We start from the raw sequence: 12934 nt of genomic DNA, 5'->3' as shown, positions 1-12934 counted from the left end.
TCTTCCAAGCCCATCATGTTCCCCTGACTCAGCAGCTGCTCTAGTTTGGGCATGGGTGTAACTAAGAGAATGATGGAATCATTATCCAGGAAACTGCTATTATACCTGTAGATTTTTATTTCTTTATTACATACCACAAAAGTGATGTACAGGAGCAGCAACTTAGAGATTTGGCCAAGAACACAATTGAATTATTATCTGTTTGTACGAGGTTTAGAATATAATCAAGTACCCTCCTGTAATTCCAGGTGTGCTCACATGCATGTGGGGAAATGGCAGCAGCAAGAACACAGAAAGCCAACAGCAGGTCGTGGAGATTTTTCCTGAAAATGCAGTATGGGAAGGAGGATGTGGTGGCAACATGGGTCTTCACTCTTCGTTGTCTGGACAGGACCAGTAGCAAGTGAGTATGAATAGTGAGATCAGAACAGAGCAGAGAGGGGAAAAAGTTGCAGAGGAAAGTAATATACTTCAGAATATAGAGAAACGACTGTCATTTTCAATACAAATTAATCTAGAAGAAGTAAACTAAATTTTGTTAATACCAATGTGGGCAATCCGAACAAAAGGAGATTTCTTTAGTTGCCTTTACACACTTAGCTGTAAAAACCAACCAACCAAACAAACAAACTCGGAAATGGCTGAGAGCAAAGTTGGACCTGGTCACTCAGGGATCTGTCTGTTGGTTGTGAAACTGCATCAGATCTTAAAAATCTGAAACTTTGCATCTCACAGCAAGCCCTTGTCAGGAGTCCTAACTATGCCCTCCGATTGCTGCAATACCTGCAAATCTGTGCTCAAAGCATAGGTATGGCTGCTATATGAAACCACACAACCTGCTTTGTTGAATTTTGGCAGTTCAGAAAATGCAAGTGTATTCAGACACAGCCTTCCAACAGCCACTCTATGCAGAGAAAGAAACTTACTTTGAGAAGCCATCAGAAATCCTGAGCTTTTCCAATCCTGGCACTACTGTACCAAAAAACACACTCACTCACTCTGGTGCCTCGATGCAGCCAAATTCTGTCCACAAAACCTAGAAATTGTGTCATCCTAGGAGAAGTAACAATTGCTTTCTATGATTCAGCTAAAATATAATAACAGTAACAACAACAAGAACAATAACAACAACAACAATAATACTAATAGTACTACTGATGATAATAATAATAATAATAATAATAATAATAATAATAATAATAATAATAATAATAATAATAATAATAATAATAATAAACAACCCTGGGATGCCACGGGGTCGTGACAGAGCGGTGCAAAGCCTCTGAAGTGCCGTGAGCCTCTTGCTGTGTTCACCTCATCCTCACCTCTGGGCTCCTCGAAGTTTGGTGGGACTGCTGTGCCATCAGAAAAAGCGGGGCAGAGTGTGGCGGGGGAGGGTGTTTTCTTGCCTTTCTGGAGCCAGGGAGGCTAAACTTTATTTTATTTTATTTTTTGGAGGGGTGGGGGGTGAGGTGGGGGGTTAGACCGGGGCTTTCCTTGCCACCCGGGGGCTGTGGCGGCCGTGGCGCGGCCGCAGCAGGATCCCGGGATCGGTGTGGTGGCACGCCGGCACATCCGAGCTGTGATTTCCGAGCCCCCCGGCGGAGGAGCCGAGGGCAGGGCTGAGGTTCGCCCTCGGGGCCGGGGCCGGGGCCGGGGCCGGGCGGCGGGCGGCGATCCGGCGATCCGGCGGGGGGCGCGGGGAACCAATGGGCGGCGGGGATCCGCCGGCGCGGCTCGGGGGCCCCTGGAGGAGGAGGAGAGGAAAAACCACGGGATTGAGCTCTGTCAGTGGCGCTCGCCGCTTCCGAGGGGGAAGTGCTGGGGGATAATTAATGTTTTTATTAAATTTGGAGGGAATTTTTTCGCAGCCGACCGCCGCGCGTGGCCTTCAGGTGGGTCTTCCCCTCAACTTTGCCCGGCGCCTCTGAGGATCGCGCGGTGCTGGAGGGTGGCGAGAAAGCGATCGTGGGGGAGAAGGTGGCCAGGGGTGCGTGTGGGGGTGTGTGTGTGTGTGTGCGTGGGTGCGGGTGCGTGGGGGTGCATGTGTGGGGGTGTGCGTGGCGGCGGCCGGCGGGCGCTGCCGTGAGGTGCGCGGCGCCGATCGCCATTTCGAGCCGAGCCCACGTTTGCGAGCCGGGGCTGCCACTCGCACGGCTCGCCTGGGGCTCCGGGGGGAGCGTGAGCAGCCCCTGCCTCTCGCCTGCCTTTCCGCTCCTGCCTCCCGGGGCTTTCGCGCCCTGTTTTCCTGGCAGAAGTGCGGAACCCAGGTGAAGGCAGAGAAGGGAGGGTTGTTTTTATGAATGGGACTCTTTGAGGTTAATTAGCTATGCAAATTCGAGCAGTTCATTCATGATTTTTTTTTTTTTTTTAAACCTAAAAGCCATCTTGTATTCCCCTCTAGGCTGACTGGAGGCCAGATCCCGAGGAAGTCTCCAGATCCAATGCCCAGTAAATAAAACACTGGGCTAAGACTTGTGGAAGAACCGCAGGATGGATGGATTTTATGACCAGCAAGTGCCTTACATGGTCACCAATGTGAGTGATCACTTCGAAGTTGGTGTTTATAAACTTGACTCCGACTTATTTCTGTGGGGGAGTTTTGCAGACAGAGTATCTGCTTTGTTACTGCCGTAGGGGCGACTCTTCATTTGGGAGCTTTGCCTACAAGATGGGCTTATCTTCTTAGTTATTTCAATAAAGCATCGTGTTCTTTTAAAGACAGTTTTGGGATGATTAAAAAATCATGCACACGCTTAGAGGATCAGAGAGGCAAGAGCAGCAGCTGCATTCAAAGTTTCTGGCTGCATTTGCCTGCAACACTCAGAAGAATGAAGTTGAGGCAAACCTTAACATTTTATTTTTCCTTTGCTTTCAGGACTTTGAAAACAATTTTATAAGTAACACAGGAGGGAAACAAAGCTATCAATTAGTATCTTATATTTGGATTCTCCTGCGTAGCGTATGCAGAGAGGATCTATGTGCTATTGTGTAGGTTTGTGTGCTTTAGATGCTAAAAATACATGGTTGGTATTGTGTTGCTACTCGAACACATTACATATGTATCTGCACAAATAGTTGTCTACATGGATAGCTAGAAATGTGTTGTATTTAGACACAGGAATCTTTTGGAAGATGTTACATACTCAGCATCTTCTGCTAGAAGCTGGAGGCTGTAAGACGATCATTTCCCTGTTTGAAAACGTAAAGAATTCATGCTGGCTTTGAGTATTCTTAATTAAATGGAAAAAAAAAAAAAAAAGAAAACAACAACAACAAACACAACTCAGATTTCTAAAGTAACTGATCTTTCCTGTTTATAGAATCCGCGTGGGAGAAACTGTAATGAGAGACCGACAAATGTCAGGAAAAGAAAATTCATTAACAGAGACCTGGCTCATGATTCAGAAGGTGAGGGCTTGTTCTACTCTCCTCTCCTCCCTCTTACTTACTAATGCAGAGAAGCTTTCTGAGAGCTGTTTTTTTAATTTATTTTTGAGGTATATTTATCTAGATCAATCTGAATAAACAAGACAAGAAAATTTCATTTACAGTTGCAAAGCAAACTGGCAAAGGCAAAAACTGATAAAGTTGATATTCTTTTCCTTGACTTAGCCAGTTGCATCTAGGTATCGCTGCACATGTGGCACATGGATGTCATGCGCTGAGGCCAAGCCTTTGCAGCGTCTGACACAAGTCACAGAGAGAGTTCACCTGGCTCTTTCACCTTTAGGCCTCATGAGATTCAGGGCTTTCCATATTTCCTCTAGGCTTCTAACATCTTTTTCGCTGTTGTGTGTTCACTGGTGGTTGCAGGAGTGGGAATGCTGGTGTGGAGACCACTCTAGCTTTTCTGCTAGTAGTCAAACTCCTGTTGTTTCTGTTACTGTTCCAGTGCCAGCATAACACTGATAGGGTTAAAAGCCCTGGAAAATTTAGTTAAGGAAGCCTAGAATGGAAGATGAGAGCCAGAGGTTTGTGACTTAGTCCCATCAGTAGCTGCTCGCGTAACCGGTGCTTGAGATCTGCAGTTTAGTTAACATTTCTCTAGGTTAAAAGGTCAGTCAGTAATTATGAAAGACATACAGGAGAGTATATAGGGGCCTAAATCTTAGTCCTACATCCATCTTATCAGGATGAGGACACCATGATATGCTTTTAAAACCTTAATTATTTGCATATTGCAAAAGTTTATTCTAGGGCAAGTGCAAAAGAAAACCACTTTCTGCTTGTCAGCGAAATGATTTCACAAAACGAACATGAGGTATCAGTCCACAAAATAAATGAATAGCTTCTGTCATTTAAGTGTATGTAAATAGCTATATGTCAGCATTCATAAAAGAGGAAGTCATTCGCAAAATACAGTAAATTAAAAATAAACCATTTGTCAGTTCAAATATCCTACTTAGCTGTCCATAAACAGAGTTTTCGTAACTGAGTTTCTGAGCTTTGCAAATAATCAGAATGCTGCTCTGATATGCACCCATTATAACCAACTGATTTCAGTGAACTGCAAAAAGGTTATGCTGCTGCAGAACTCAGTCCATGGAGAAAGTGGTTTCACTTTAAAGAAGTACAGTAAGTACAGTATAAAGGAAATAGTGGAGATTCTCCTGTCATATATGGTAAAACATGAGGGGAAGTACAAAAGGTTTTCCATTTCTGTTTGCTGTTGCAGCACCTCAGGTCGTTGCTTCAAAATTTTTATATGATCATTATGACCCTGCTAATAAAAATATTCAGTCTTTGCTCAGGCACAGCTTGCATTAAATTCCAAGAGAGACAGATATTGCAGGAGGAGGCCTGGGATTTATAAGGAGAAATAGTTCACCTGTATTAGAAATACCAGCAGTTTTAACTTTTCTCTGTGTTGCTGAATAAGCCTGTTATTTTGTAGAACTTGATGAATATTCTGGTTATTATTTCAAGAGCCAGTAAAATAATACAGTAAGTACTTGTTATACAGGTGTAGAAAAATCATTAACTGCAACCAGAAAATATCTAATTTGTCTATATGTTTGATTGCCAAAATAGAATTCACATATTCTTCAGGGGAAAAAAATATATTTTTGAATATATTTTAATCTTATGAAGAGATTAAAGGTGTGAATCTTTTATCCCTGTGTTCATCTTTTCGCAGAACTCTTTCAAGATCTGAGCCAATTACAGGAGACATGGCTTGCAGAAGGTAAGGGAAAAAACTGCTTGTAAAAAGAGGAAAAACAACTCTGGAGGGAAAGAAAAAAAAAAAAAGTCCTGAACTTGCTGTCTTAATGTTCAGCCCAATTAATTGAGCTCTAAAAGAGCCACCTCATGTGTCATGCATACATTAGAGCCTCTGATGAGTTTGTCTTTGGGGACTCTGGGGCTGCTCTACCCAGTGTCATCACAAATTACCAGGAGAAATTGCTTCCAGCTCACAATCACATCTGCTTTTGGCAAGAACTAATGCACCAAGACTTCAAGTTCTAAGCCTCTGTTCAGATTTTAATTGCAATTGATCAGGTTTATATTATTGTACCTCGAGAGACTACATACAGCCAGAACTGGGCTTGCTGTTTCCTTTAGAGCAGCACATATAATTATTTGGTGTTCTGGTGGAGTACTTTTCTGATGGCAGAAATTAGTTTCTCTGGGTTCATCGGGACGGGATGCTTCAAGATTTAAGTGCAAGTGTCTTCTTTCCACCTTGTTCACAACACAGAACATTAGGTGTGTATGGAATACTTTAAAAGTACTAATTCTTTATTTTATTTTTTTTACTGAAAGCTTAAAATATTTTGCATGCTATTTTTTTCTTCCTATTTGTAGTTGTGAGATTGTGTATTGGATGATTAGAGAACTGACATCGGTCTTTTTTACACCTGTTTGTGCTTTTAAGTATTTTGAATAATCTTTCAGAGCGCATTCTGCTGAAGAGAGAAGGATTAAAAACAATAATTTAGAAATCTGAATTTAGAGTAGCTATTGAGAGATTCATTTACCAGTAACAAAAAGATGAGCTGCTGCTGTAAGATAACTTTAACAAAATGCAGAGGAGCTTTCTGCTTGTTGAAGTGTTTTTTTCTATTCAGCAATGCTTTCTGATATTTTTTCCCTTTATATTTACTGTACTGTTTATTTCAAGCACAAAGATTTTTATACATTTTCTGTTCTTAATATTGCTGGTTTAAATTTGAATGTAAACTTCTGAAATAAATCTAATTTTGATGCATGCTAGCATAATTTTTCCAAATTTGTCCTGATTTAAATGAATGTGGGTATTCACATATGTTTATTTTTTATTAGGGACTGGACTATGCACAATTGTTTATAGAATAGATATTCAGCTTCTGTGGGAAGGGAGAGATGTTGGGGTGAGCTGCTTGCTGCTGGTTTTCATAGAAAGAGGGAAATATTGCTGGTGACTACTTGGCTACATACTGATTTTTTTTAACAGCTTTATATGTAGTTAGTCAAGTTCTTAACCTACAAATAAGTTGTGGGGTACTGTTTATTCTGCTGACATTCTTATTCTCCTAGCATTATTTTTAGCATTTAGTTATTTTTTGTGTAATCAAAAAGTCCTTTTTAAATTAATGGAAGTGAGGTTGTATTTTTATGAATTCATATGATTCTTTCCTGGTCGTTGGAAACAGAATGTCCTGCAACAAGATAGTTTTTTGTTTGTTTGTTTGTTTAGTTCTTTTTTGTAGTGTAATGATCATATATAATTGTAACTGTCTCTCTGTGGTAATTTTACTAAGGATCTCTTTATTTTGCATCAGCTCATTCATTTTAACTAGCCAGAAGTATGTTAAAATACTATTAGAAAGATACTATTTTTGGATGGAGAGGAGAACTTTTACTTTGAATTTTCATTGGCATAGATGTTTTTGTTACTGAAAATGATTTGATATCTTTGATCATAAGTCAGAAAAATGCAGGAAGATTCATAATGCATGTGAAGATAATGTAAGTTTGAAAAATAATATGGAATATAAAATGGATTTAATAATTTCTACAGGTACATAAATTACTGTAATGGCAAATGGGGAAATGCTTATTTTAGACAAGAATGAATTGTTTCAAAGCATTCTTTTCCCTTTAGTTGTGCCTACTTCACTTAATAAATTTAGACAGGATTTGAGAAAGAAAAGTGTCTAGTCCTATGTCAGCTAGGTGGAGAAGCCTTTGTAAATGCAGATAGCATCATCTGGTAAGTATTCAAAAATAATTTTAAAAAATAGGAAAAAGTTGTGTTTTCATATAGAAGCATTAAGCTGCTGTATGTTATAATAATATTTTTTTGACAACATATTAAAACAAAATATTACAGATTTTTTGGTGTTCCAGAAATACTTCATCTGTAAGTTTAAGGCCATGCCATGTTTTTAGCTGTTCCATAAAACACAAACCTTGCACAGCTTTTCTAAAGGCTAAGCTAAAACCAGAAGAGTCGAGATGAGAAAATCAAATACTGTTTTATTAAATTGAGCACAAAATTTTATTAAAACAACCAAAAAAAACAAAAACACAAAACCCAACCAACTACTTTTGGTAGTCTTTATAACATGCTAGTGCTTGAGGATATTGTGGCTCTGCTCAAATGTCTACATGGATGAGCTTAGCCAGGAAACAGATTTTGAAATCAGACTTGTTTACCCATTGCTAGATGTGTCCATTTATGTTCTTCTGGACCTTCATAGGCTAGAAGTCTGCCAATTTGGCAGCATCAGTAATGTTTACATATTTCTTTTCATAATGCTCTGGAGCCAGGGAAATGACCATGAAATTTTAAAACATCTTGACCCTTTTTAAGAAAAGCAGTGGCAGCTGACCAGGTTTCTCCCACGAGTTCAGATCCCCAGTGGGGAGTAACCAGGTCAAAAATCTACTTATTAGTTAGGAGAAGAAAGTGAGTTGCATTTTATTACATGCAAAGAATGCTTGCTGATTTTTTTGTTTTGCTCTTGTTTTATTTTTCCTGAAGCTATCCATACTACATCACATATTTTAGCCTGGAGATCATTTACACTTAAGGTCACCTGTGAAAAGTTGGTAGCAAACAAAAAAACACAAAAGAAATGTGTTCTTTTCCACTGAAAATGGTGAAGGTTCATACATATAAAAGAATTAATAAAAAATGTAAACAATTTAGTAATCTCTTTAATATTTTATTACTCCATAATTAACAAGGTAAATGCTACTTTCAGAAAACTTACAAATGTGTTCTGCTAGCTGCACAGTAGATTTTTATGGAAATGAGTTTTGCTTTCTACTCTGTGTAGCATTAAATGTACAAGAAAGAATTAAATTATTTTGATGTAAAACTTGGTCTAAATAACTCTTGTCACTTGTTATGCAGGACAGAATATAGATTATAACTGTTTCCTGAGGCCAGAAATTGAAAGTGGGAAGCCTTCAATAATTGCTTCAGCCTTCAAACTTGAAAGGAAATAGTTAAAATTACTTCTTGCTATCCAAGGCAAATATTCAGATATTATCTTTAGTTTTATATTTAAATAACTTGATGGCAACATTTTGTCGTGATAAAATTATAAAATGAATTTATTGATTCCGTATATTTGGAATTAGATTGGTTTTGGCAGATAGCGATTCCTTCAGTGACTTGAAAAAATTGGTTCAAATATTAATCTAATGTTATCTCATCATGGTAGCTGTTTTTATTCCATAACAAAAAGAAGAGAGAAAACAAATTCTTAGTGAGTGAGAGCCTCCTTTGCGTGGTGGAAGCATTTGGGTTTGGGAGAATAATAGATTAACCAAGAAACAGATTTTTTATTAAAAATTACTCTTTCAGATACAGATTCCTCTTACACTCTGTTAAAGATATGTAAAAAGCATCCCAAGCGAAGACAAATAGTTAATTTATTGACTGTATCTGCTTCTTAGAGTGGTAGATAATCTGCTCTACAGCTGGTAATAAACTGAAAAAACAAAATATTATGTTCTTTGGGTGACTTGAGAAAATACAAAAGACTTAAATGAACAGTAAGATGTTTGAAATAATAGCTACAGGTAATGGGTTCATGCCTCTACCATAGCTTAGCTAAATTAAGTGAATGGCTACTACCGGCTACCAGGATCTAAAAAAATGGTTTTTGGTATCTGAGAATAACTTATTTTTATAATTAATATAAATAATTAATACCCACATTTGAGGTGGACTTTAGGAGGTAAGTTTCTGCCTTCTAGTTTCTGCCTTTCTTTTGGTAAAGGATGCACCAGTGTTGCCTAATCTAATGTTGACTTCTAGTTTATTCCTTAAGGAATAAACCAGAGGAGGATGAGGAGGTATGAAAATGACTAGTTTCTAGTTCTTAAAGAGGTCTTCAATTATGTCTCTAGTTAAAGTGGTTTCATTTAAATCACTGAAAATGTGTAGCAGCTTACTCTGACTAACTAGTTTTCTCCTGCCAAAAAGTTGTAAAATTGAGCCAGTGTAAGGCAAATGCTATGTAGCCATATTCAGCAACTATCCATGTTTTCCTAGGAGCAAAAATTGTTGAGAAAGGATGCCTTAATACCTTCATAGCCGAGCTCTGGGCATACAGTAAAAAACAGTGAAAAGAATAGCTTTTTTTTTTTTTGCTTTTTTTTTTTCAGCTTTCAGATACTCATAACTCTTGATCTTAAGTATTTGTGCAAAAAAAAAAAAAAAAAAAAAGGGAGAAAAGTTAGATTAGGCAAAATGGGAAGGGTGTGTGTGTTTTCTTTTAAAAAGAAACAAATAAAACCACCAGAAATCTACAAGTTTGAAAGTTTGTATAATAATAAACTTTTTAATGTTTTCCTTGTTTGCTGGAAAAGTAAATTCTTTTTATTCAAAATAATAATTTTCAAAGGCATAATGGGCTTTGCAAACCGTGAGGGATGTAGCAAAATGTTAAATGCAAGTGTTCCTTCTAAGCTATTTTTTTTCTCATTTTTAGTATAGCACCAAATGAAGAGCAGATTCCGCAAACCCATCTTCATATTCCTAGGGATTATTCACATAAGAAAGAATTTTGAGATCTGGAGCTAGTTTTGAACTGCATTTAAGTTTATTAGTCAGAGCATCTCACTTATGTAAAAAGGGCTTGGTGTTGTTTTGACAGCAAATCCAGTGCTTATGGGAAATAATTTTTTTTTAACCATCTTGAAATTTGTCACTGTGTTGCCTTCTGAATGTTCCTTTGTTAGAAACAGTTGTTCCTCTGGAGAAAAAAAAAAGCCAAAAAAAAAAAGCAACAAAAAAATCAACTTCCTACCCCCTTGCCCCCCCCTCCAGCTCTTTCAGGAATACTTAAAATTTATACAATCTTTCAGATATTCAGAACTGACAATGAATCAAAGAAAACTCAATAGACTCATTACTTCTGAGGCCTGAAGTCTTATTTTAGCTCCAGCCAAAACAGTACTGGCCATGTATAATTTCCTGTCAATTTCAATTTCTTTTGGCACTTTGAATAAATCACTGATATTTTAAAACAAATGTCTCTTGGCTCTAAAAGTGTAGCTTGAGGTCAGAGAACACAGCACCAGAGGAAGTGTCATGATACCCAAAATAAAGTTTTAAGTGAAGCAAGGAGGTTTGCAGCTCCTTGTTTTTCTGGAAAGTTGCTGTTTTTTAACAGGAACACCTTTCCCTGGAGTGTAGTTTTGCTTTTGGAAGCAGTTTGTAATTGGGAGAAGGAAGAGTTAAATTTAAACCCTTTATAGCTCGCTTAACTTTTCATTTATTAAATACGTTCCTCAGCAGGTCTGCGCTACATCTTGAGACAAAGCAGTGAAATCAGTGTGTTTATGCCTAAAGTTCAAGTTTACTTTGCTGTAGCTTTCTGGAAGGGTGTGACATGAAAAGCTTGTGGTTGGGGCCACATGGTTCATGCTGGACTGTGTTTTTGTGAATGGAGGCAGAACTCCAGTTCTGACTGCTTGTCTTGAGGAATTGCTTCGGAGATCAGCTGTCTCATTCACTGGCAGAAAGAATGACTCATACATCTTCTGCCTTGTTTGGCTCCAGGTCATTGTTACAGTGGATAGAGCTGGTTTTAATTAAATATTAACTCCTCTTGTCCTGGATGCTTGTTAATAGAGACTTTTTGTTTACTTTCAGGGAAAGCAAGCTAACAGGCTCTGGGTTAAAACTTTTTTTTTTCCTTTTTTTGAATTGCTTTCCCCTTGCAAAATGTGCTGTCAGTTCAGCTTTTTAAAGGTTTTTAAAGCTCTGAAAACTACAAACAAGTATTATGTATTTTTGTGCTGTAAATGTTTGCTTTTGGCAAACTGTTTTTAACTGAGTAGGTAGTAAAACTGTAAAATCTAAACTGATAATGTCCTTGAGATCATCATTAACATCTTTGTGCACTTCCCAAATCCTCTTGAGATGGTATAGCTATAATCAGAGGAAAAAGAAAACTTTTGGTAATAATCTAGACAGAGCTGGATAGTTTGTGCTGCAGATATTGTCTACTTCAGGAGTCTGAGACTTGATGGCTATGAATGCAGAATGAACTGAAGTAGCTGCTTCTGCTATTAGCAGTAAAAGCCACGTGCTTAATATCCTTCAAAACCTTTTATTAGGCTTTTGGTATATACTTCCCTTCTCAACCCCCATAATTAAGTAGGTCAGGGAAATAGTCTCACTCAGTTAGATGATTATTTCAGGTATCTTTTTCAATTTTCCTCTGAAAGGCAAAGTAGAAAAAAAAAAAAAAAAACAACAAAAAAACATAAGTTTTGTGATCTATGCATTAGTCCTGTATTGAGTATGTTAACAGAAGGCCAATGAAGATTTTATGGCAGCCTTGCTGAATTGCAATATTTATGAATAAAAGAAAAGAGGAAATGAATGACATACGTCTATAAATGTGCAGACTGTTGCAACACTGCAAGTTATGTTTTCCTTTCAGACATTCAGGTTAAAGTGTCTTTACCTGTCCTTTTAATTTGCTGCAAAGGCTGCCTGTAGTTATCCAAACTCAAGGTATAAAAGCACTCTTTCCTTTGAGTAATGGGATGATGTATCCAAACCATTTGCCTTCTCACAGCAAGATGCTGTCGGAAAAAGGCTATGTATTGGGTTGACGGTCACTTGCATTTATGCAATATAATCATGTGTAAGTTGCAATTCTGCTAACTTAAACAAACAAACAAACAAAAAAAAAATTAAATGAAGGAATAATTTACTTTCTCATCTCCAAAAGTTAGTGGGTCCTTTTAATTTCTTTTTATAAGCTTGTGTGCTTATTTGTAAGGTACTGATGCTATTAAAAATAGATTCCAGTAGGAAAAGTATGTTCCTGGGTTGAACATTTTGGATGTTATTCTTTGTTTTGTTTATATTTGGCAGGGTTTTAAACACTTCCTAGCTTGCTGTATTCCTTGTCCTACGGAGACTTTTAAGGCTATGTCAGTATTGTGTTTAAAGTACATTTTGACAGCACAGTCTCCACCTGTTTCTACCGTACTGATGTACCTTGATTTCTATTAAATATGTCTTCATAAAATTTGGAGATCCATGAACGAAGTGTATTTTTCTTGTTTACTCCAGAGCACATCAGGGGTAATGCTGGTGTCTCTGGCATAAGTAATAAACTGGTTTTGTGTGAAGATTCAACCAGATGTATTTTATTTTTTCTTACTCTTTCACTGGGAAAAAACAGACTTCATTTCCTAACATAGTAAGTACCAGATTTACTTGAAGTAAGTCACGTTAAACTGCTAAAGCCAGAATAAAGCACCGGTGAAGCAGCCCGACGCACAGAATATGATCTAGAAACTTATATGAGATTGCTGTTCTAGTTCTATAATCACTAAGTGTAGCCTTCTGATTTCAACAGGAGGGATTTTTTTGTTTTGTTTTCTTTAGCCTTTTTCAAATATCCCAGCTTCACCAATTAACATATATATATATGCTCATATGTGTATAAAAAAAACATTAGAGTCA

At 37.7% G+C, this 12934-nt stretch overlaps 1 protein-coding gene across 4 annotated transcripts in view; it reads left to right on the top strand.

Moving 5' to 3' along the window:
• Positions 1-1818: 1818 nt before the first annotated feature.
• Positions 1819-12934, top strand: part of ETV1 (ETS variant transcription factor 1) — a gene marked incomplete at both ends in the record, with an annotated part of 63869 nt that continues 52753 nt past the window's right edge. For 3 of the 4 annotated variants that reach the window (XM_084282953.1, XM_084282954.1, XM_084282952.1), the window contains one exon: positions 5652-5712. In XM_084282953.1, coding sequence (XP_084139079.1) covers positions 5652-5712 — 61 coding nt within the window. Of the gene's footprint in view, positions 1896-2404; positions 2539-3323; positions 3412-5140; positions 5189-5651; positions 5713-12934 lie in introns of those variants that run through there. The other variant, XM_084282951.1, reaches the window with a different exon arrangement.

Source organism: Netta rufina (genome assembly GCF_964035555.1).
Source record: "Netta rufina genome assembly, chromosome: 2".
In the NCBI taxonomy this organism is placed as follows: domain Eukaryota; kingdom Metazoa; phylum Chordata; class Aves; order Anseriformes; family Anatidae; genus Netta; species Netta rufina.
Note: the sequence above shows the minus strand (reverse complement) of the source record. Positions and strands in the feature narration are given on the sequence as shown.